Source organism: Sturnira hondurensis, unplaced genomic scaffold, assembly GCF_014824575.4.
Source record: "Sturnira hondurensis isolate 20B ecotype Veracruz unplaced genomic scaffold, ASM1482457v3 Scaffold0022215, whole genome shotgun sequence".
NCBI lineage: Eukaryota > Metazoa > Chordata > Mammalia > Chiroptera > Phyllostomidae > Sturnira > Sturnira hondurensis.
The window spans coordinates 11,601,071-11,624,229 of NW_028094846.1; the positions used below are offsets into that span (position 1 = coordinate 11,601,071).

The 23,159-nt window shown below is 47.1% G+C and overlaps 1 protein-coding gene across 1 annotated transcript in view; it reads left to right on the forward strand.

The window, feature by feature from the left end:
- LAMC1 (laminin subunit gamma 1) overlaps positions 1–23,159 on the forward strand; it is a 111,891-nt gene that overhangs the window by 88,009 nt on the left and 723 nt on the right. The window contains exons 14-28 of the mRNA XM_037035347.1: positions 718–963; positions 1,447–1,600; positions 2,384–2,526; positions 3,481–3,659; positions 4,325–4,481; positions 7,907–8,112; positions 8,546–8,625; positions 10,256–10,393; positions 10,940–11,084; positions 12,130–12,279; positions 12,527–12,641; positions 14,012–14,211; positions 15,157–15,315; positions 17,817–17,916; positions 20,605–23,141. Coding sequence (XP_036891242.1) covers positions 718–963; positions 1,447–1,600; positions 2,384–2,526; positions 3,481–3,659; positions 4,325–4,481; positions 7,907–8,112; positions 8,546–8,625; positions 10,256–10,393; positions 10,940–11,084; positions 12,130–12,279; positions 12,527–12,641; positions 14,012–14,211; positions 15,157–15,315; positions 17,817–17,916; positions 20,605–20,861 — 2,429 coding nt within the window. The 3' untranslated portion in view covers positions 20,862–23,141. The remainder of the gene's footprint in view (positions 1–717; positions 964–1,446; positions 1,601–2,383; positions 2,527–3,480; positions 3,660–4,324; positions 4,482–7,906; positions 8,113–8,545; positions 8,626–10,255; positions 10,394–10,939; positions 11,085–12,129; positions 12,280–12,526; positions 12,642–14,011; positions 14,212–15,156; positions 15,316–17,816; positions 17,917–20,604; positions 23,142–23,159) is intronic.

Sequence of the window (23,159 nt, forward strand, 5' to 3'; positions counted from 1 at the left end):
GCTTCACCGAGTACTGAGCTTAGTACGGTGGGAAGGGCCCTGGGCTCTGGCTCTGTCTCCCTCACTGTCTGTCAGCTGTTCGGTTGTGGGCAAGTTCCTTAACCTCTGTCCCCTTAGCTGTGACAGAGTGGGTGGGTGGCAAATGACCATCTCCAGGTTCCCTTGTAGAATGTTCCGAGTCTGCTAGTTGATGCTGCTCAAGCAGGATTAGCATGAGCCTTTTAGTTTTTAAAAGAATGATCCTCTGTACCCTGCTGTATGGGAGAGCCGTGGTACCAAAACTCACTTTCCATCGTTCTTGACATCAGCAAAAACGAACGAACGAACGAACCTGTGTGAACGTGCCGTCCCTTGGGGCCGGAGCCCGGCTCACTCACACAGCACTTCCAGTGGGTGACTTCAGGTGATCCTCACACCAGCTGGCGTGAAGTGGGCCAACCACGTGCCACTTTCCAATAAGGAAACGGAGCTGTGCCCCGGGTCACTCTGGGGTTTGGCACAGTGCCAGGACCGCAGCCCAGGTTCTCTGCTCTCCTGGGCTGGTGCCCTGTGCGCTGCACCATGTGGCTTCCCACACTAGGGAAGTGTGGGAAGCTGATGGCCACACTAGGCTGCCTGCCTGTCACCATGGTCATTTGTGAGCAGACTCCTCGTAACCAGCAGCGCCAGAAGTACCGAAGGCCTCCCTTTCCCAACACCGGGTTGTTCCATTCCCAGGTAAAAGATGCGAGCTCTGTGACGACGGCTACTTCGGAGACCCGCTGGGGAGACAGGGCCCCGTGCGGCTCTGCCGCCTCTGCCAGTGCAACGACAACATCGACCCCAACGCAGTCGGGAACTGCAACCGCCTGACGGGGGAGTGCCTGAAATGCATCTACAACACTGCCGGCTTCTACTGCGACCGCTGCAAGGACGGCTTCTTCGGGAATCCGCGGGCTCCCAACCCAGCAGACAAATGCAAAGGTGACCTGCTGTCCGCCAGGGTCTGTCACAGCCGTTCCCTGTCTTTGAGAACGTGCTGTGTGGTCTCTTTAAATACTTAGGGTCGTTTGGCATGTAACAACACTGCCCAGTCAAATAGGTGTACATGACTTATGTCACTTCAATTTTTCTAGTAGAGATGTTGACATGAAAAGAACCAGGTGAAATTAATTTTAATAATCTATTGTATTTAACCTAATATGTCTAACGTCGCCATTTCAGCGAGCAACCAGGAATATGTTATTAGGGTGTATGTCCCCGCCCCCCCAAGTCTTCAGGGTCTGGCGTGTATTTCACCTCTTCAGCAGCATTCAGAGCAGCTGCACTCCAGGTGCTCAGTAGTGACAGGCGACCCATGGCTGCTGCGTTGGACAACACACGTCCAAAGAGCCTATTTGAATGGCTTGGGTTTCAGTATTTCTCTCGGGTGATTTGCCTCTTTCGCTGTCTTGTCTCCCGCCTTAGCCTGCAGCTGCAACCCCTACGGGACCACGCGGCAGCAGGGCACCTGCAGCCCTGTGACCGGGCAGTGCGAGTGTCTGCCCCACGTCACCGGCCGGGACTGCGGCGAGTGTGAGCCCGGGTTCTACCACCTGCACAGCGGGAAAGGCTGTGAGAGGTGAGGCGGCGGGTGCCTTTGGTAGGAGCAGCTGTACTTTCCTTATCGTAAGAGATGCATTTTTCCAAGTTACCATTGGCTTGGCTTTGTTCCGGAATCATTTGAGCGCCTTGTAGAGGCTAGGTGCCCGTGGAGCAATGCCTGCCAGTTGGGATTGAGCTAATGGGAGGAGAGAGTGGAATGCAGCGGCCCCAGCTGTGTCGGAATCACCTGAGCAACATTAAAGAAAAACAACAGCACAGCACCGGCTGGTGTGGCTCAGTGGATTGAGCTCTGGCCTGTGAACCAAGGGGTTGCTGGTTCGATTCCCAGTCAGGGCACGTGCCTGGGCTGCAGGCCAGGTCCCCAGTTGGGGCCGCGTGAAGGGCAACCACACGCTGATGTTTTTCTCCATCTCTTTCTCCCTCCCTTTCTCTAAAGATAAAATATTTCTTAAAAATTAAAAAAATACACAAATTGTAAGGTCCTTTCAGAGATGCTTAGAATTAGACCTTCCAGAGTGGCGGGTGGGGAATTCTGGTTTTCACAGTGCCTGGCCGGTGCCTGTGTGGTGCCAGCTTGGAGAGCCACAGGTAGTGGGTCACACAGACACTGCTGTTTAAACACTGTAAAAACTGTGTGTAACGTTAGAAAAAGGGGAACTTTTGTGAGTAGAACTGAACCTCAGGGGGCCCAGTAGCCCTTAATATTGTTTTCTATCACAAATTACACCAGTCCTATGCTGAAAGGAGGGAGAAAAGTTTGCTTAAAATCTGCTTTTCTTACCTGTCGTATTCATTCCAGATGTGACTGCCATGCTCTGGGTTCCACCAATGGACAGTGTGACATCCGCACTGGCCAGTGTGAGTGCCAGCCCGGCATCACCGGCCAGCACTGCGAGCGCTGCGAGGTCAACCACTTCGGGTTCGGACCCGAAGGCTGCAAACGTAAGGGCTGTTGCCACACGGAACCCTAGTCTCCCCTGATTACGGGCAGAGCCACAGATAGGTCCCAAGGGGACGCGGACAGCCTCAGGCCACAGAGGTCACCGCCGGGCTGTCCCTAAATCATCGTTGATGCTTGATTCGCTGACTATTACCCTGTTCTACAACTCTGGGAATTGAGAGCTTCCCCCGTTTCTTTGCAACTTTCTTATTTATGTCTTCTTCTATAGTGTTTCTGGTTCTTCCTTCTGTCAGTCTTTTATTTTCCCAGAGAAAAGTGCCCCTTTGATTGCCTAGTCGTTCTACTGTGCTTGGTAAAACTTTTTATTGATTGCATTCTTAGCACAGATAATGAAACAGCAAGAGACTCGGCTCAGAGCGGGTTTGTTGACGTGCTGGCTGCAGTTGCTGGCTGCTTCCCACCCTCAGGGCTCCTTTGGGGCGGTTACATGTAAACAGCTGCTGCTCCTTGGCACACACACGTGCCTGGAATTAGGCCGCAGAGCAGCTTGGGGCTTTGCTCTCTGAATTCCTTCGTTTCTCCCGTGGAACGTAGCATAAGTCGTTGACTCAGTTCCGAGAACAAAGTAATAGGCAAACTATAAAATAACATAAAGTAAGCATTAGCGTTTGGGCTTTCTAGTTCCTTAGTAAGAGGAATAATGTTAAACGGCAGAGGGCACTGACTTGTTTCATAGACTGATGTCTGTAATTATCAGTAACATGATGGGTAACCCTCCCTCCAAAAGATGCACATTTCAGTTTAAAATTTACTTTTACTGGAAACATTTTTGTGTTCTTAGCTAAGCAGACTTAACCACTAAAATTCTTGTAAATCAGCCTTTAAAAAAAAAGTCTGCTTATGAAGATTGTCCAGTGAGCTTACTGGTGGCCTGAGTTAAAAGAAAACGTGCTCTTCTTTCCCGGATTATGCCCTCTTTCCCCTTCCTCCTGCAGCCTGTGACTGTCACCCTGAGGGCTCCCTGTCGCTTCAGTGCAAAGACAATGGCCGCTGTGAATGCCGGGAGGGCTTTGTGGGAAGTCGCTGCGACCAGTGCGAAGAGAACTATTTCTACAACCGGTCTTGGCCTGGCTGCCAGGAGTGTCCAGCGTGTTACCGGCTGGTAAAGGATAAGGTGAGCTGTCAGCAGTGCAGACATTCGCTCATTTAATAGCGCAGACATCGATGGCCTATCCCTGTGCCCCAGGCTCTGGAGAAACCACGGTGGACGAGGTAGGCACAGTCCCTGTTCTCAGAGATGCGTGTTGAGATGCCTATCAGAGAGCCGGGTGGAGGTATCAGGACGGTAATCTGAAATGCAAGGGAGAGGTCAGAACTGGAGAGTCATCCGCACGTAGTGTTCAAAGTCAAAGGAATGAAGTAGAGCACAGGGAATATAGTCCGTACGGCAATAACTATGCACAGTGCCTGCTGGGTACAGAAATATTGGGGGGACCACTTTGTAAAGTACATGACTGTCTAACCACTCTGCCGTGCACCTGAAACTCATACAAAATAATATTGAATGTAAACTGTAATTCAAAAATAGAAGTGAAAATGAAGTCAATGGAATGGGCTCGACACTTTTTTTTTTCCGAAGCCAGAGGAGTCAAGACCGACTACCGGGCTGTCTGTGCACTTAGGCGTGCATGGAGTGTCCAGACCCGCATTTTGTAGAATTAATGTGTGGTTGCCTCTCGTGTGTCCCCTCTGAGCGTCCTTCCTGCAGGAAGCAGCACTGAGTTCTTCGGGAATGCACGTATGGCCCACCTTTTCCTTTTCTCCCTTTATTATGTTTAGGTTGCAGACCATCGGGTGAAACTGCAGGAATTAGAGGATCTTGTAGCGAACCTCGGAGCTGGGGGTGAGGTGGTGACGGACAAAGCCTTTGAGGACCGACTGAAGGAAGCAGAGAAAGAGGTGATGGCGCTCCTTCGCGAGGCCCAGGATGCCAAAGGTACACAGGACCCGGCCATGGGCAACTTCCTCGAGGCAAGCCAGTCATTAGAGGTCGCTCCTAACTCAGGGTGCATTAGCACGGCTCTATAAGATTGTTTCTCGGTTTTTCAGCTGCACATACAGGCTATGAGTTACTTTTTAAACCATATATGAAAATACAAGACCCCCATCCACTTAATGTTTTAAGAAACAGTAAGCATAAAAAACTCTCCCATAAAAACAGTATTAGATGGTAAAATTCCAGCTGTTTCATAATTTTTTTAAAAGTGTTCCAAGTAGTTTTTTAAAATCATTGGAGGCGTGTATCATTTTAAGGAGAAAATTTTAACATCGATTTTCTGTTGTGGTGAGTAAGAATTTACATTAGGCACTGCTTTATTTCCTTAGCAAGGACTCTCATAAGGAAAATTGCGGTCTTCGTGTATTGACAGAACAGCTATTGAATGTGTGACACTTAGTGTTTGCAAAAGTAAAATTAGAAATTAATGCCTGCTTGTGAAATTTTCTGTTTTATATAGAGCAAGCAAATGTGCTAGTATGTACAAAAGTATGTATTTTTATATACTACATGTATATGTAATATCATTTGTGATTTGGTACATTCTCTGTACAGTACCTGATGAGACTGATGACAGGCAGAAGAGAGACTGACCTAAGATTTAGAAAAGAGTTTATTTTGAAATATTTTATTGACTTCAAGAGAAACAGTTCTGAAACTTCTAAAGTAAAGAAATGTTAAACAGTGTACTTGCTTTTTAAGTCCCTTTAGACTTTGATTTTTGTTTCTTATTCTCTGACTTAAGCTTTTCCCTATATGTGGACAGGTCCTTTCCCACATTTACGGAGTGCCTATAGTGTGCCAGGCACTGTGCTAAAAAAACAGTGCTCAAAAGATGAGTAAGACATTGGTGCTTCTGTCGGGGTGCTCACCGCATGGCTGAGGTCACTTTGATTTGGGGCATTGGATCACTGAGACAGTGTCCCCAGGCACTCAAAGTAAATGCACTAGCGTTACTTCACACTTAGACCACGTGGTGGACTTCCCTGGTGAGTGTCTACATTTGTGTCTATTCGGGATTAGAAAAGTCTTCCTGTTAAAATACAGGTCGACAAAAACTAAGCACACTGCTGATTTGTTGTTGTAAACATCTCTAGCATCTGGAATTTTCATTTATAAAGTTATCAACACAGAAGGAAGTCATTGGGAATGTCTACCTCTGGCCAGCTTAATTTTTATGTGAGAATCCAGAATGTGTCCTATGAGGTAAATCTTTAAAAGTTGAAATATAAAAGGAGAGGGCAATAGCTCATGTCCACTGTAGGTGTTCGTCTTTTGTTTTGATTGTAACCTGTGGAGTATTAAGCATACATTAAGAGGAATTAAATGTTTCCTGTTCTTTATAAACAAAAGCGGTGTTAGGATATCCATTCCCCAGCAACAATGGGTGACACGTGTTTTGCCCTAAATGCATTGTTTTGTAACAACAACTTCCCCTCTCTCCTGCCATATGGTTGAAGGATCGAATGTGGGGTCGTCGTTCTGAAGTGGCAACCAGCCCACCTGTGAGGCGGGGTTTGCACACACTCCGGCGGCGGCAGCACCGGCGCATGCGAGAGGTCCGGGGGCAAGAAAGGGGGGTCACCCAGCACTACCCCTCGTCTAAGGTCTTGTCTCAGCGCAGCCCCAGCTGTGTCTAGCTCCCTTCCGCCACAGTGCCTACCTACCTCTTCTGCCAAGCTGGTGACTCTGTTGGACACGGGCTCTGATAGGACATGCCCCTCTTGAGCCATCTGAAAGGTGGGGGACGAAATGAGCAGCTGCCCCTGAGAGCTCTGGGAGTATCGTAGCGAGGCTGCGGTTAAAATCCACCCCCACTTAGGCCTTATTCGTGGAGCTCCTGGCTGACCTTCCTCCTCGGGTCCAAACGAGCCAAAAATAAAAATACCTTTGCAGCGATTTATCTCTCCAGTCTGTCCCTAAGTAGCCATTTGTAGTTTCGACATTGTGTTTATTCTGCAGCTTTAAGAGGCGATTTTATGGTGCCTTTAGGTCTTGTAGTTAGAGACGTGGAATTGGAAGGCTTTTGAAGTGATTCTACCAGTTGGGCTATCTGTTCTCTCATCAGCGTCTTTGTTTCTCTGAAGAACTGGGCATGGGGATTGCCATCTGTTACATTCTTGAAGATAGAGCAGGGGTGTCCAGCCTTTTGGCATCTCCAGGAAGAAAAGGAGCTGCCGTGGGCGACACACTAAATACACTGCAACACATACTCACAAAAAAAATCTCACCGTGTTTTAAGTACATTTGTGATTTTGTGTTGGGCCGCATTCATAGCCGTCCTGAGCATACGCAGCCTGAGGGCTGCAGGTTGGGCGCCCTTGGGGGAAGGGGCTTCCGTAACTTCGCTGGCTGCTTACGCCTCCTAAATTAAACGATCTTCAGTGGCTTCAGCTTGTTTTTATCTCTTATACTTTCTTTAAAATCTTTAGCTTAGGCAAGACTTGTTTAAGTAAGCTTCTAAGCAGGACCACTGGGGTGGAGTTAGGCAAAAGGTGTGCAACAGAGCAACGTTGCACGTGGATTTTGTTGGCCCTGCTTACAAGTCGCCATCGTCCAAACCTGTAATTTATCTTCATTGATCTTAACTTTGACCTCTCCTCTTTTGCACATTCCTTGGAACATTTAGGTGCCAACACTGAGCTTCATGCTGGCAATAAGAGCTGGTCAGTTTTGAATAGGACCTACCTATTGGTTCTTGAATATTAATAGAGTCTCACGATGTGAGAATTTTAAAAATGACAGAATTATATTCGTAGGGGCTTATATTTATCTTTTGACATATCAGGACCCAGGTATGAGGCTTCAGTTGAATGGGCTGAATTAATAAAGAACAATGTGAAGAACTATTCAAAAGCAGAAATCGGTTTTTTACACAAATATGCCAGCAGTAGGGAGTGACAGCAAGTGTCTGTTTAGTTTAAAACAAAAAATGAATTTAACCACACTTGCCACACTTCAACATCTGAATCTACTTGTTTCCTACTTTAAAAAAAAACGTCCAGCTCCCAGGGCCTGGGGGTGCTTTTAACAGTGTTTCTACGATGAACTCTGGCATGTGCTGGACTATGAAAACCTTTTCTTCATCAGACACCTCTTAGAGGTCTTCTCTTTGCCAGTCACTGTGTGAAACTTGGGCTATTACAGTGGTGAGTAAGAACGACGAGCTCACGGTCAAGTGTGGGAAAGCAGACCGCACGATGGATGTAACCGGGCACCTTAGTGACTGGCCTCCCAGCTCCGCTGACAGGCTTAGGGGAGATTTGTCAGAAAGATGGTGTGTTTGCTCGGATTCCACGGAAGGTGCCGTGCCCTGCTCGCCCTTCGGGTAATTTCATGCCCCTTCTTCTGCGTTGCCATTGCAGATGTGGACCAGAACTTGTTGGATCGCCTCCAGCGAGTGAATAACACCTTGTCCAGCCAAATTAGCCGTTTACAGAATATCCGGAATACCATCGAAGAGACTGGAAACTTGGCTGAACAAGCACGTGCCCGGGTAGAAAGCACAGAGCAGTTGATTGAAATCGTGTCCAAAGAACTTGAGAAAGCCAAGGTTGCCGTTGCCAATGTGGTGAGTGATCGTGAGGCTCCGAGGTGGGGGTGAGGGTGGGGGCAGGGACATCCCTTGGTAATTGGCAGGAGGTATAGTGGAGTACTCCTTCAGCTAAATTGTCTCCTTGTGTCCTTTTGTTTGTTTCTAAGCTTGGAGCAAGAAAGCTCATAGCAGTCATGCAGTTATTATCAGGAACTGGATGAAAACCAAAGGGTCCTTTCTCTAGCTCTGTTCTTTCTATAGCACTAGGCAATTTTAGCTTCTTTTACCCCTTACTGAAGGTAGAAGTCATAAACTGCAGTCAGGGATGCTGAGGTTGAAGGTCTCTGAAATCAGGAGAGGCGTTCTTTTTGCTAAATGACACTATAAAAACTTAATTTTGAGAACTTGCTTGATTGACGTGAAATAATCCAGTCCTTTAAAACTAGTGCTTCGTGTATTCTCTCTTCAGTCGATCACTCAGCCGGAGTCTACGGGAGACCCCAACAACATGACCCTTTTGGCAGAAGAGGCTCGAAAGCTGGCTGAGCGGTAATCTCCGGATCCCTGTTTACCAGCTTCTCCTGCGCTGTGGCGGCGCCCTCCCGCCCTGGGCCCCAAGGCGGCCCCTTTCCCATAATCCACTCCTGCAAAGCTTGCTCCCTACTCTGAGATGTCATCAGCTATGTCTTTTCTTCCCTTTAATTCCAAATTAGGATGTTTACCTTGAGTATTCGAGTTTGATGACTTGAAGGGAAATTATATTTGCACATCTGAAAAAACATATAACATTTTTAGATGTTTCATTTTAAAACCTTAAGTTCATAGGTGATTAAGAAGCTCAATAGAATTTAGTTGTTTAAAAATTTTTTAAATGTTTAATAAAAATGTTTGATTTTCAATAGTTCATAGGTGATTAAGAAGCTCAATAGAATTTAGTTGTTTAAAAATTTTTTAAATGTTTAATAAAAATGTTTGATTTTCAATAGAAAAGATTTACTAAGCCATAGCACGTGTGAAAATCGGCCAAAGAAAACAGACTATTTCATTCTTGATTTTTAAAAAAAAATAAGTGTCATGTAATTTCTTAAGACTTTGAATTATACAGGGCATCAAGTTAAAAAAAATTTTCTAATGAAATTGCTAGAATGTAAGCTTCGTGAGGCATTTCTGTGTTTTATTCACTGCTGAAGTCCTAAATGCCTGAAACAGTGCCTGGCATACGGTAAGCACTCAGCGAGTGTTCACTGACTGCGTTGCAGAGCAGCCTGGAGGCCTCATGGGTATACAGGGAGGGCATGAAGAAGCCTGATGTGGGACTTTCAGCCTCTGTGTCGGGAGCAGTTACACTGGCATCTTGCTTAGACCTGGGCTCTCTTTCTGTGATCTGTGACTGTGTGAGCTGTGCAGTGCAGTTCATAGGACATTCGTGGTTTCATGGCTGGGTTTTCTGGTTACAAGGAGACAGCTGAAAACAGGATGGAAGGCTCGCAAGCAAGTTAGGCTCTTGGAGATGAGTTCATTTCAGTGCACTTCATACATGGAACTTGAGGGAAAGTTTGTCATCCCCAAAGAGTGGCCACTTACTGCAGTGTGACAATATAATATAAAATTTTAGAGCTAAAAAGCCTCAGTGGTTATGCAGCTAAAATGCATTATTTGCCCGGAGTGCCTGTTGATATGTTTTTTGCCGTTTGGGGTTGAGTTGCTTTTCTGGGCCAGTAATTGGGTTGCCTGTGAGAAACCCGAATAGCCAAAGCTATTTCAAGACTCTGTAGTAACGGAACCAGAGTAGTGACTAAACAGGCTTAGTCTGGGATTTATGTTTATGGGTAGATATGGGATTTGTTGCTAGCATACATGGCTTCATATATACGGATTACCCCTAAATAATTATAAGTGAGTTTTTGAAGCGATGTAAGCATTTGTTCCTTTAAATTTTATACCATTAATTTCCTTGGAAAATACTATGTTTCTCAAATTACAGAATGCTATTTATACACTCAGGCCCCCCTGAAATGATTACAGAATTCCAAGTTTGTAAGATTTTCTGATACCTGTGGTTGTATACATGCATTCGTGTATGGACATGTAATAATAAGGTTATCGTTGCCTAAGTTCTGCTTCTTTCCCCGTTAGATGGTTCTGTTTCACAGGCCATTTCCCCTTGTGTGTTATTCAGCCATAAGCAGGAAGCTGATGACATCGTCCGAGTGGCAAACACAGCCAGTGACACATCCACCGAGGCATATAACCTGCTTCTGAGGACGCTGGCAGGAGAAAATCAGACCGCGCTGGAGATTGAAGAGCTTAACAGAAAGTGAGTGAAGTTGAAAGGCGGCCGAGAGGCGCTCGGTTGTTCTTGCAAAGGAACACCGGTTCGGTGAGAAATTCAATGCTGGTGCGTTCGGGGCATGTGTTCGCGAAGCAAGAGTTCTTTTGTGAATCGTGCTTTTCAGATGGATTCCTAATTAGAGCAGGGGATGGAGAGCGATGGAGGTTTTATTTGATCCAGTTACTTGGGCTGCAGAAAATGGTAACAAGACTAGTCATGATACTTAAACTTCTACATCAATGGAAATAGAAGAGAAAAAGAATCATGACAGAGAGAAAATTTACTTGAGCGGTAAATATTTAAAGGGTGTCCAAAATGAGAGAAGCATAAGGTAAACCCTGGGTTATGAATAGAAGAGATGAGATGAAATACAAATTTCAGCTACGTCAATATTAGTAGCATTTTAACGTGTCATTTTCTTTGAGGTTTTGGAAATACTGTCATAGTGATTTCAACTAAAATGAATCCAGTTAATACTAAGATGCCAAAACCAACTGAGTTTTTCACCAGACCCCATCTCTTACTGCTCAGGTACGAACAGGCGAAGAACATCTCACAGGATCTAGAGAAGCAAGCTGCCCGGGTGCACGAGGAGGCCAAGAGGGCTGGTGACAAAGCAGTGGAGATCTATGCCAGCGTGGCCCAGCTGACACCCGTGGACTCGGAGGCCCTGGAGGTATGGGCTGGACACCCTGTTTGCACGGGGCTTTGGTTGTTACTGCCATTACCCACCCGCAGTTCCCCCCTCCCCACTCCCCTCGCCCCCCCTCCCCCCACACACACACACACAGTCGGGGTTAGAGCTGTTCTGCCAGCCCTGCGGCTGTCCCCTGCGGCTGTCGTGGGACCTGCCTCTGCAGTCCGCCCACTAACGGTAAAGTGCTGTTTTAGGGACATGATAGAACTGATTGGAGTAGAGAGTCCTGTGCATACAAGCATTAAAAAGCAAAGACTACGTTAGTGATATGAGTAGTCCCTGCTAAGTTTTTAATACAAGTCCAGATTATAATACATTTGCATTAATTAAAGCAGAGGACACCTGGACCATTAACTTCTAGGCACCATCTGGTGAGAATGAGAGAGAAATAAAAGAGAATGGTTTAAATGAAAAAAATATATATGTATCAGCATGCTCTGGGCCAGGTAAAACATTTTGGGATTGGTAAAATATACTGGGAAATATTTTATTTCACCTGTACTCTCATCATGAATCCTCTTACCAGGCTCTGGATAAATGGTGTATTTCAACATTAAACTTGAAACTTACTGTAAGTCTTACCTCTTACATCCAAGGTGTTGACTTGATTTTTGCCATAAAGGTGTAGGCCTCTTTAGACATTTACGTATGTATGGTTCGACACACAGTAGGCAAAGCTCATTAGTGAGGATAAAAACCAGACCAGTGAGCTGCATTGTGGGAAAGGTGGGTGTGGAAATTGACTGGAAAGAGAAACAAGGGAATTTCCTGGGATGGAAATATTCTGTATCCTGATTGGGGTGTTGGTGACAGGTGAATGTATTTGTCCAGATTCATCAAACTAAGTGTCATGCATGTCACCGAGTGTAAAGTGTACGTCACTTTCTACAATGAAGTGTGTATCTTAACCAGTGCTGTTCTTTTAAAAATACCTATTGAGGAGTAAGTATTGTTGAGTTACTAAGCCTACCTGCTCACCTGTCTGCTTTGTCTTCACTGTAATGATCTTATTTGCTTTTCACAGAACGAGGCAAATAAAATAAAGAAGGAAGCTGAGGACCTGGACCGTCTGATTGACCAGAAGTTGAAAGATTACGAGGACCTCAGAGATGACATGAGGGAGAAGGAATATGAAGTGAAGAAACTTCTGGAGAGCGGAAAGGTCGAACAGCAGGTTGGTTGGATTGGCAGGTTGCGTCACTGCTTGGGGCAAAATTGGAAACCGTCCACATGTTAACTGTGTCCAGAATGCTACCAGAGTGGCAGAGGCAGCAAACCACGAGGCATTCAGAGAGGGCCTTACGCGTGGGACACCCAGGCCGGTCTCAGGGTGGTGGCCTGGTGGCTTGGTGGCCTGATCAGTCAGGAGAGAGGTGGTCAGCCTTGGCCGGGCTGTCCTCTGATCTGCCCCGTGTTCGCAGACTGCCGACCAACTCCTTGCTCGAGCTGACGCTGCCAAGGCTCTTGCAGAAGAAGCTGCCAAAAGGGGAAGAAACACGTTACAAGAAGCCAATGACATTCTCAACAACCTGAAAGGTATGAAAGGGTCAGATAAAGGGCTCCTTTGTATGCTTCCTCCACAAGGGCAAGTTCCTTTTTCTTCCTTTCTTTTTTTACAAAAAAATGTTACTGTATTTTTCTCCATTACCATTTAGTCCCCCTTTAGTCTCTGATCATACACAGTATGAAAGGTGACATAGTCATCGCCCCTTCTCCGCAGGAGAATACATTCCAAGACCCCCAGTGGATGCTTAAAGCCATGGATATATACCTACCTATGATCAAGTTTAATTTATAAATCAGGCACAGTAGTAGATTGACAACAATGACTAGTCATGAAATAGAACAATTATAACCATGTGCGATGATAAAAGGAATGCAATCTCTCAAAATCTTATTGTAGCCTATATATCCTATATGGTTATGGTGCGCCATATTAAAAGTAATGAATTGTTTCCGAAATTCCCTATTTAATATTTGCGGACTGTGGTTGACCACGGATAACTGAAACTGTGGAAGGAAAAACCACAGATAAGGGGGACTACTGTGGTGTACATAATAAACCCCATGTACCTGTCACCCGCATTCAACAGTTAGGATTTTTGCTGTACTTGCTTCATCCCCCAACACCCAGCTCACGTTGTCACTGAAGTGTTTCAGAGAAGAATCCCAGAGCTCATGCCATCTCACCCCTGCGTACCTCGTAAGGAAAAAAAAGGAAATTTTCTCATGGTGGGATAAGACGCATAACCCAGCTGTGCCTATTGGCTGACCTCTTCTGGTGAATTTACCTTCAGTTTTCTCTGCCAATGACATTTCAGTCTTTGTGTCTTTTTTTTATCACCCAGGTGAAAAGGAAATGCTCTGAATTCACTGTGTAGCCCCGGACTTGTCTCTGATAAAGTAGCCACAGGATCTGTAAATGTGGGTGAAAGTAGGGTCCTGGGCTCAGTGGGCTAGAGTTGGAATCCCCGTCCCTGTCTTCCTGGGAATCCTTGGGGAAATTGTCTACCTCTCTGATCCTCAGTTTTCTCCCGTGTAAAAATGATAACAGTGCCTGCGTCATAGGCAGACAGAGCCCTTAACTCAGCACTGAACACGTAGTGAACACAGGTAAACTGCAGTTGCTAACATTGGTTCAAGGGTAGTAGTGGCGTACTCAGAACCCTGCATGAAAGTAAACTTTCAGGTAGGAACTTGCTTTCCAGGATCAGGTGTTCATTCCTGCGACTCTGCCATGTAGAACTCTGGGCTTTGTTCTTCGGAGACCTCAGTCCCTCCTCTTTCTCATTTTTCTCCCCTGACTATCATTGTTTGTAACGTGAAATCCAGTGGCAGCTCCCCGAAAGGACCCCTTTGGGCTTGTTGAGAGCTTGGTTCAAATGCATTTCTTGAACTTGTTTCAGACTTTGATAGGAGAGTGAATGATAACAAGACCGCTGCGGAGGAAGCACTAAAGAGAATCCCTGCCATCAACCAGACCATAACTGAAGCCAACGAAAAGACGAGGGAGGCACAGCTGGCCCTGGGCAACGCGGCCGCGGATGCCACCGAGGCCAAGAACAAGGCCCACGAGGCGGAGAGGATCGCCAGCGCGGTCCAGAAGGTGTGCACGTGCCTCTTCCCAAGACAAAAGCTTTGCTGGTGGATTTCTCCAGTCGTTTTCCAGTTTCTTTCAGACCCCTGAGAGCCATCTTAAATCTTTCCCTTGACTTCAGTACAGTGATCTTAAACAGACCTTGTTCCCCCCCATCCAGGCATTAGAGTAGGTAACCACACTGCCCGAGGAGGCAGAATCATGGAAAAGGGTCTGTGACGCCAACATTTCTGCTGTTTCAGGGGCAGTGTCCGGGCTGTGAGGAGGTGGATGGCTTCAGGGACCTGTAGAGCCCCTCCTACAAAAAAACTAGAGTCTTTTAAAATAAACATGTTCTTTGACTTGGACAGCTGGCATCTTTTCTTCAATCTTGTATAAAGTATCGAGTCAGTACAACTTTCAGGCTGCTCATTCAAGCATGGTACTGGGTCTCAGCCCCGCCTATTGAGAATTTTGGGGATTCCTTTACCCACTGTAAAGAATACTTGGCTTTTTCCCTACTTGCAGGCCAGTCTGTTTATTTTACTGAAAGGAGAGATTGGTGCTGATTTTAAAATTACATACTTGAGAATCACACTTTTTTCTTTAAGTTTCTTTGAAATGGTCCATTTCTGATTGTACTGTATAAAGTACTCGTATTTCAGAATTATGGTCTGTGGTACATACTGCCAAGTAGAACAAGACCAGCTTTAAATTTAAAATTCATCCAAGCAAGTCTGACTCGTATGATATGGTGGAAAATGTCCCTCTTTTGAATGTTGAGCATTTGCCAGCTGTGTGACCCCAGCTAGAAACGGAAGTCACAGAACATGAACTTTTCAGGGTTAAGCAGAGACGGAAATAAATTATAACATACATCAACATACAGTGTAGATTACTGCCCTGTTCTCTTGAGCCGCCGGGCGGATTAAGGAAAGGGAAAACCTTTTAAACCGTTCCTTATGTTGTGCCCAGAATGCCACCAGCACCAAGGCGGAAGCGGAGAGGGCTTTTGCAGACGTCACCGACCTGGACAACGAGGTGAACAATATGCTGAAGCAGCTCCAGGAGGCAGAAGAGGAGCTGAAGCGGAAACAAGACGAGGCTGACCAGGATATGATGATGGCGGGGATGGTAAGCGCGGCGACGCACTTGCCCACGGGCAGGCCGTGGGGGGTGTTTCATGCAGGAGGAGTCTCTTTCCTGGGGACTGGTGTTTTTCATTGTGTTTTTATTGTCAAGGACTGGGTTAGTAAGTTACATAGAAGACAAAGAATTTGGACCTCCTGCCAGGTTCTTGGTCCTGTCCCGAAGCTGCTCTCCGTTAAAATCGAAACATTGTTCTGCACATCTGAGGTTTGGGGATATTTAAGAGTAGGCATTTATTATTTTGAATGGGTGATTCACAGAGAGTAGAAGATCAGAAAGGAACTAAGAAGGATGCAATGAAAAGTTAATTTCCTTCCTGCTCTTGTTCTCCCAGCTAACTTGCTCCCTAGAGCCAGAGATCAGTTTCTTGTGTAAGAAGACATTTTTGAAGCCGACAGAATTTGCCCTGACCAGAGTGGCGCAGTTGTTTGGGCGTTGTCCCACAAAGCAAAATGTTGCTGGATCGATCCCTGGATAGGGCACATGCTAAACGACAGGCCTTTTGCTGCGGGTCATTTTCACCTTGGGATGGGAAGGAGAAATACTAGCCAGTTATTATAGGTAAAGAAGACTTTTAGGACGTGGTAACAGGAAGCATCCCTGTGCAAACACCCCATTTTATTATGCTTTTTTCCCCTGGATTGTCCTCATTTCCGTACCAAGGTGTGGCTCCAGTGGAAATTCCCACATAGTAAAAATGCGTATTTCTCATATTTGCTGATGGTCTGTGGATTTCATCTGCAGTCTGGTAGTAGAAACATTTGTTTTAGAGCCTGTTGAAAGACGAAAGCTGTGTTCTTCATAAGCTTCAAAAAAAGGTGCAGACTCAATTCAAAGGGTAGAAAGAAGGCCCAGTTTTTGTTCCTTTTGGTGAATAACCTCTAAAGGGCACAAAGCATCGTCACACAGTCTATCCCCTGTGTGTTCATCAGTCCTGAACGGCCCGCACTGGACCAGTGTTTGAGCCTGTCACAGGGTTTGTTTGGCTTTTTTAGCAAAAGACCGCGGGCTCGGGGTTGTTGCTGGGCGAGGGGCGGCAGGGCCAGCGTGGCCGTACTGTGCTCGGCACGTCCTGGCGGGGTCCTTGCGTGCCCAGAAAAGCCAGAGAGGCCCCGTAGGAGTGCCTGGCTGTGACCCGAACAGAGGTTAAGCATTGACTTGGGAAGGCCTTCACCCCCTTGCTTTCTCTTTCTGTTTAAAATTCTGACACCGTTCCTATCCCAAAGTATTGCCTTGCCTTGACCCCCAAACTAGGAAAAACAGTTACGCGGCAGGGAGCTCGAAGCCGCCCGTTTGGGTCCCGGCTGGGTTTGTTTGTGAGAGCATCTGCGTTCTGACTTCCTCTTCCCTGGCCATCGCCTGTGACTCGCTCACAAGTGTATTTATTCGGGTTTCGTGGAATTTTCCCAAATATATTTACCTTGGGTCTGTTCTTAAAACGTCAAGTGTTTTGCTCCAGTGTGTGTGTCTGTGTGCACACCTGCACACACAGGCCAGGGACACGGTTGTAGTGGAGTGTCACATGATTATAAAAGTTCTCTGAGAATAGGACATTTCCCTTTATTATTATTNTGGTTTGTGAGAGCATCTGCGTTCTGACTTCCTCTGCCCTGGCCGTCGCCTGTGACTCGCTCACAAGTGTATTTATTCGGGTTTCGTGGAATTTTCCCAAATATATTTACCTTGGGTCTGTTCTTAAAACGTCAAGTGTTTTGCTCCAGTGTGTGTGTCTGTGTGCACACCTGCACACACAGGCCAGGGACACGGTTGTAGTGGAGTGTCACATGATTATAAAAGTTCTCTGAGAATAGGACATTTCCCTTTATTATTATTATTATTATTATTAATCCTCACCCAACTATATGTTTATTGACTTTAGAGAGAGAGGAAGGGGAAAGAAGAGAGAGAGAGACATGGATGTGTGAAACGTCCACCAGTTGCCTCCCGTACACGCCCCACCTGGGGCTCGAACCTGCAACCTTTCGGTGTTGAGGATGATGTTCCAACCAGCTGAGCCACCTGACTGGGGCTCAGAATAGGACACGCTCAATAATCAGGTCCCAAAGAGTCTTCTGAAGGACGTCTATGGGGTCTAACACATAGTTCTTATCTCATTCTTTAAAAATAACCTGTTTGTGGTTGATGGGTTTTATTGTCAATAACCTCCATGTATTCTTGAGTGAGAATGAGATAAAAGGACATAATTTTGATCTTTGAAATACAAACACGGCTAACGTATACATAACAAGTGCCTATTCATGAGTGTTATATGAATTAAAAGTAACAACATCCTCAACATAAAGATAGGACCTGCCCCCCCAACCCCCCTCCGCCAAAAAGAACCCCTAACTGAGAGACTGTGGCTCTATGAGTTAGGAAAGGGGAAAGCGTCTGCAGTCCGTTGGCTCCCTGGGAAAAGACTGTCTCAAGAAGATGGAAACAGACCATCAGGACCACGTGCATCATCTGTGGTTTCCCCCATACAGGCCTCTCAGGCTGCCCAGGAAGCCGAGATCAATGCCAGGAAGGCCAAGAACTCCGTTACCAGCCTCCTCAACCTCGTTAATGACCTCTTGGAGCAGCTGGGTGAGTAGCCATGGAGTCCTTTTAGGCCTCCTCCGGTTCTGGGTACTGCTCTTGGGACCTGATCTAGTTGACTCCAAATAGATTTTATATATAAGGTGAGTATGTGTGAATTGAATCGACGTTAGGCTGTATTAATTCAAGAAGGACTTACATGGTCCTTCCGTGGAATCTGACCTCAGTATTGCAGTCTGGCTGTGGTCCGGGGACGCACAAAATTTTGGAGATGGGCTGCCAGTAAGGGTGACCCACCTCTGGTCGAGGCTTCTGATGCCACTGAACAGTGATTATTCTTACCGCAGCCTGCTGACAGAGTGTCTTTAAAGGGTTTCAGCGATGGGGTAAAAGAACACTTTCAACGGGTCATGACTCCACTGCCTGGAATTCTCATTTGCCAGTCCGAGGATGATCTGATGACTTGATCGATACTGATATGCCCAGAGAAAGAAAAGGCTTGCTTTTTCCAGGAAACCGTCTTTTAATCCAATTTGATAGGGAGCAGACGTCACTACAAGACAGAAGTATTTTGCCACCAGCCTTCGTTATAAAGCGGGACTACTCCAGTCAGTCCACCCTTGAGGCTGGGCAGCACCCATTAATTTCCCAGCCTTTAAAGTTTGGTCAGTGTTTCTTTTGGGAGATCTGTCACACATTTCAAGAATAATGAATTAGGTGCTAGCAGATGGNCCCCCCCCCACCCCCCTCCGCCAAAAAGAACCCCTAACTGAGAGACTGTGGCTCTATGAGTTAGGAAAGGGGAAAGCGTCTGCAGTCCGTTGGCTCCCTGGGAAAAGACTGTCTCAAGAAGATGGAAACAGACCATCAGGACCACGTGCATCATCTGTGGTTTCCCCCATACAGGCCTCTCAGGCTGCCCAGGAAGCCGAGATCAATGCCAGGAAGGCCAAGAACTCCGTTACCAGCCTCCTCAACCTCGTTAATGACCTCTTGGAGCAGCTGGGTGAGTAGCCGTGGAGTCCTTTTAGGCCTCCTCCGGTTCTGGGTACTGCTCTTGGGACCTGATCTAGTTGACTCCAAGTAGATTTTATATATAAGGTGAGTATGTGTGAATTGAATCGACGTTAGGCTGTATTAATTCAAGAAGGACTTACATGGTCCTTCCGTGGAATCTGACCTCAGTATTGCAGTCTGGCTGTGGTCCGGGGACGCACAAAATTTTGGAGATGGGCTGCCAGTAAGGGTGACCCACCTCTGGTCGAGGCTTCTGATGCCACTGAACAGTGATTATTCTTACCGCAGCCTGCTGACAGAGTGTCTTTAAAGGGTTTCAGCGATGGGGTAAAAGAACACTTTCAACGGGTCATGACTCCACTGCCTGGAATTCTCATTTGCCAGTCCGAGGATGATCTGATGACTTGATCGATACTGATATGCCCAGAGAAAGAAAAGGCTTGCTTTTTCCAGGAAACCGTCTTTTAATCCAATTTGATAGGGAGCAGACGTCACTACAAGACAGAAGTATTTTGCCACCAGCCTTCGTTATAAAGCGGGACTACTCCAGTCAGTCCACCCTTGAGGCTGGGCAGCACCCATTAATTTCCCAGCCTTTAAAGTTTGGTCAGTGTTTCTTTTGGGAGATCTGTCACACATTTCAAGAATAATGAATTAGGTGCTAGCAGATGGGTTTTAAATCAGACAGCAAGCTAAAAGAGGTCGCTTTTCGTGGCCGAAGGAGCTGGATTGAAAGTTCGTCAGACTTGGGCTGGGACCTTTGCTTTGTGGTGTGTAAGCTGTGTGAACTTGGGCGGACTGCTGAGCGTCCAAGGGTCAAGGCCGTGTGAGAAACTGTCAAGTGTGGGGTGTGTCAGGTGCTGATTTCCTTGCAGCCGTTTGCTTTCGTTTGTTGCCGAAGCAGTTTCTTTCAAAAGAGCCTCTTTTGTCGCTCATTTTATGGTTTCCTTTTCCTTTTTTAAAGATTTTATTTATTTATTTTTAGAGAGTGGAAGGGAAACATCAGTGTGGTTGCCTCTCACATGCACCCAACCAATGGCCCACAACCCAGGCATGTGCACTGACTGGGAATCCAAGCAGCGACCCTTTGGTTCGCAGGCTGGTGCTCGGTCCACTGAGCCACGCCAGCCAGGGCTTTCTCGCTCACTTTAAAATGAACCGTTGCCAAAATGACTTCAGCATTTTAACCCTGGCCATTTTCCATAGGAAGGCCCCTGATAGGGTCCACCTCGTGGGAACAGGACCTGACTCCCAGAACCAGCCCAGCTTCCCCAGCGTCTGCACACTGCGGGCTTCGGGTTCTAGCACACAAGCTTTTGTATACGTTAGATGGCTCTAACATGACACACAGATTACGTCTATGAACATGGAAAAGGCATTGTATGTCACCAGATGACCTTCAAAACCACAAATGAGGTTTAAGGTCTAGAACACGGTAGCCATGTGTTTAGAAAACATTTCACAAAAGCCATTTCTCAGAAGAGCACGGCCAGCCCACTAGTCATTCCATGTCCGTGCTGTTCCTGCCGGCCTGGGCCAGCGTGGGTGCTTGGTTGGCATTGCACACACCCTCAGTCAGTGAGAACAATCCACGTCTGCAGGCTGCCTCCTCATAATGGCCGCTGTGGGCTTTATACAAAGGGGGGGGTGCCCGGGGGGCAAAGTTACGATTCTCGCTGATCGCGCCTGTTCTCTTCGGTGTCCTCTCTGACTCTACAGGGCAGCTGGACACAGTGGACTTGAACAAGCTCAATGAGATCGAAGGCACCCTGAACAAAGCCAAAGACGAAATGAAAGTCAGCGATCTGGACAGGAAAGTGTCTGACCTGGAGAACGAGGCCAGGAAGCAGGAAGCTGCCATCATGGACTACAACAGAGACATCGAGGAGATCTTGAAGGACATCCGCAACCTGGAGGACATCAGGAAGACCTTGCCGTCCGGCTGCTTCAACACCCCGTCCATCGAGAAGCCTTAGGAGTGTCTTCCTTCAGGGCTAGAAGGCAGCGCTCCCCGCCGGGGAGCCCTCGGGAGGCCATACGGTGCCTTAACACAGAGATTACATTTTCAGACCCCCGCTTCTCTGCTGCTCTCCACCACTGTCCTTCTGAACCAGGAAAAGTCACAAAGTTTAAAGAGAAGCAAATTAAAAACATCGTGAATCGGGAACAAAGGGTTTTATCTAATAAAGTCTCTCTTCCACTTAACGGTGCTCCCTTACCCACACTTCCCCTTCCAAGTCCCGTAAGGGCATGGCTTCCTGCGTTGTTGTTCGGCGGCGTAAGCACTTCGTGGGAACCGGCGTCTGCCGGGGCTGACCAGGTAGCCCTCCCTTGCTCACCGACACCCACAGGACCCCCTCCGTCTCAGCACTCGTGTTTCTATGAAGGAAAAGTTTGGCTGCTCATGGTGGCATCGAGGTGGCCAGCACATCGAGTCCGTAGATAAAGAAAAGGCATCTCCATCTCCCACCCCGCCTCCTCTTAAGCAAAAGTAACTAAAACATCCTGTGCCAAAAGTATTGGTCCTTTAGAATGTCGAGAGCCATCACCGGTTGTAGCTACTTTGAGTATAGGCCACTGTACCATCCGTGGGTAAGGATGCAGTTATTTATGACAGTCTCCTATGGCAAGAATTGACTAGAGAGACCCACTTCTTTCAGGTCTGTGGGCAGCTGATAATTTAAATCTGGATGGGCAGCTGGTCCTCACCAACAGACATCTTTTGGTATTTCCATCAGTGGAATTTATGCAAAAGAAATAGGGATATGATAACCACTAAAGTTTTCCTCTCGAAATCTAGTCCTTAGAGCTTTGTTAGTAGCTTAGGATGGGAACTCATCTTGTTATCTGGCAGAGAACAGGAGATGGTCCCTAAGATCTTGACAAACAGAACAAAAGGAAAACAAGCCCTAGTCTTTTCCGGCAAAGGGATGAAACTTAGGCGCAACTTCTGTCGTTGGGATCCCATGCGTCCATGTTCCTGCTTTTGGGAGGAGATGACACTTTTGACCCTTAGCCTCAGTTTTCTTCCGATATCCCCACCTTCTAGAATCCCCCCAAACACAGGGTTTGCCAAATCCAGGTGGCAGACGACTTGCACTCAGTAGCTCCCGCAGCTGCCAGCACCACCATCTAGTTCCTGCACTTGGTGGTTCAAACCCACCCTGACCCTTCCCTCTGACGTGTCAAGGGAAGACCCCGACGCGGAGTTTCCTAGTGGGCTTCTCAACTTTGGATCCCAGCTCTGTGGTTTCTGTTACGATCACAGTGTGATAGTTCCCTGCCACACGACCCCTTCCTCCTTCCACCCTGCCTTTGAGATTCATATATAGCCTTTAACACTATGCAACTTTGTACTTTGCGTAGCGGGGGAAAGAAACTATTATCTGACACACTGGTGCTATTAATTATTTCAAATTTATATTTTTGTGTGAATGTTTTTTTTTTGTTTGTTTATCATGACTATAGAGTAAGGAATTTATGTAAATATACGTGCTCCTCTTTCTAGAATGGCACTGTCTGTTCACTTCACTCTTCCTCTTCCCCAGCACGATGTGTCTGGTTACCTCCTCCCCTTCCGTCTGCGGTTCTTTGGATTGCGCCTGTTCCCCGCTGCTGTGCCCTTCACCTTGTGTTTGCAGCGGCCCGTTCTGCAGCATTAACATCAGCCTGCGTTCCTCCACACACAGCCCGGGTCCCAAAAGACCTAGACCCCCATTCCACTGCGGTCCCGGTGACCCTAACGACGGCACGACGCTGTGCTTCATGCCCGCTCCATCCAGAGCAGGAGTGCCGGGCTGCTGGAGTGTGGTGGGGTGAGGACATTGTGCAGAAGGGTATCTCCCAGCCAGGCATGCGCTAACAAGACCCTTTCTGCAGTGGTTTGGGCCAGATGGGTCGGTTTTGTGAGAGACCGCATGATTACCTGGAGCGTGTGTCATCAGGGATAGTGCTACAGGTAGAGAGGGAGAGCCGTGCAGCTCAGTTCTGCCCCTTCCCATCTGCCCTTGCGCCCCAGAGCAGACTTCATATGCCTTCACCTGTCAGACCCCAAGCTTTCTCTTGCTTCTCTCAGGTCTCTTCCACGAGCCCAGGAGGCGTGGCTTGCTCTTGCCAAGTTGTCACATCAGTGTTTACTAGCTAGTTCCTCTTATCAAGTGCCGTTTCCTACCAGACACTGGTCAAGGTCACAGGGAAAGGACTGAAGAGACTGCTAGGGTAGTTTTCCACCTAGCCTATGGGTCAGGTTCACTCCAGTTAAGTCTTAGGCCATG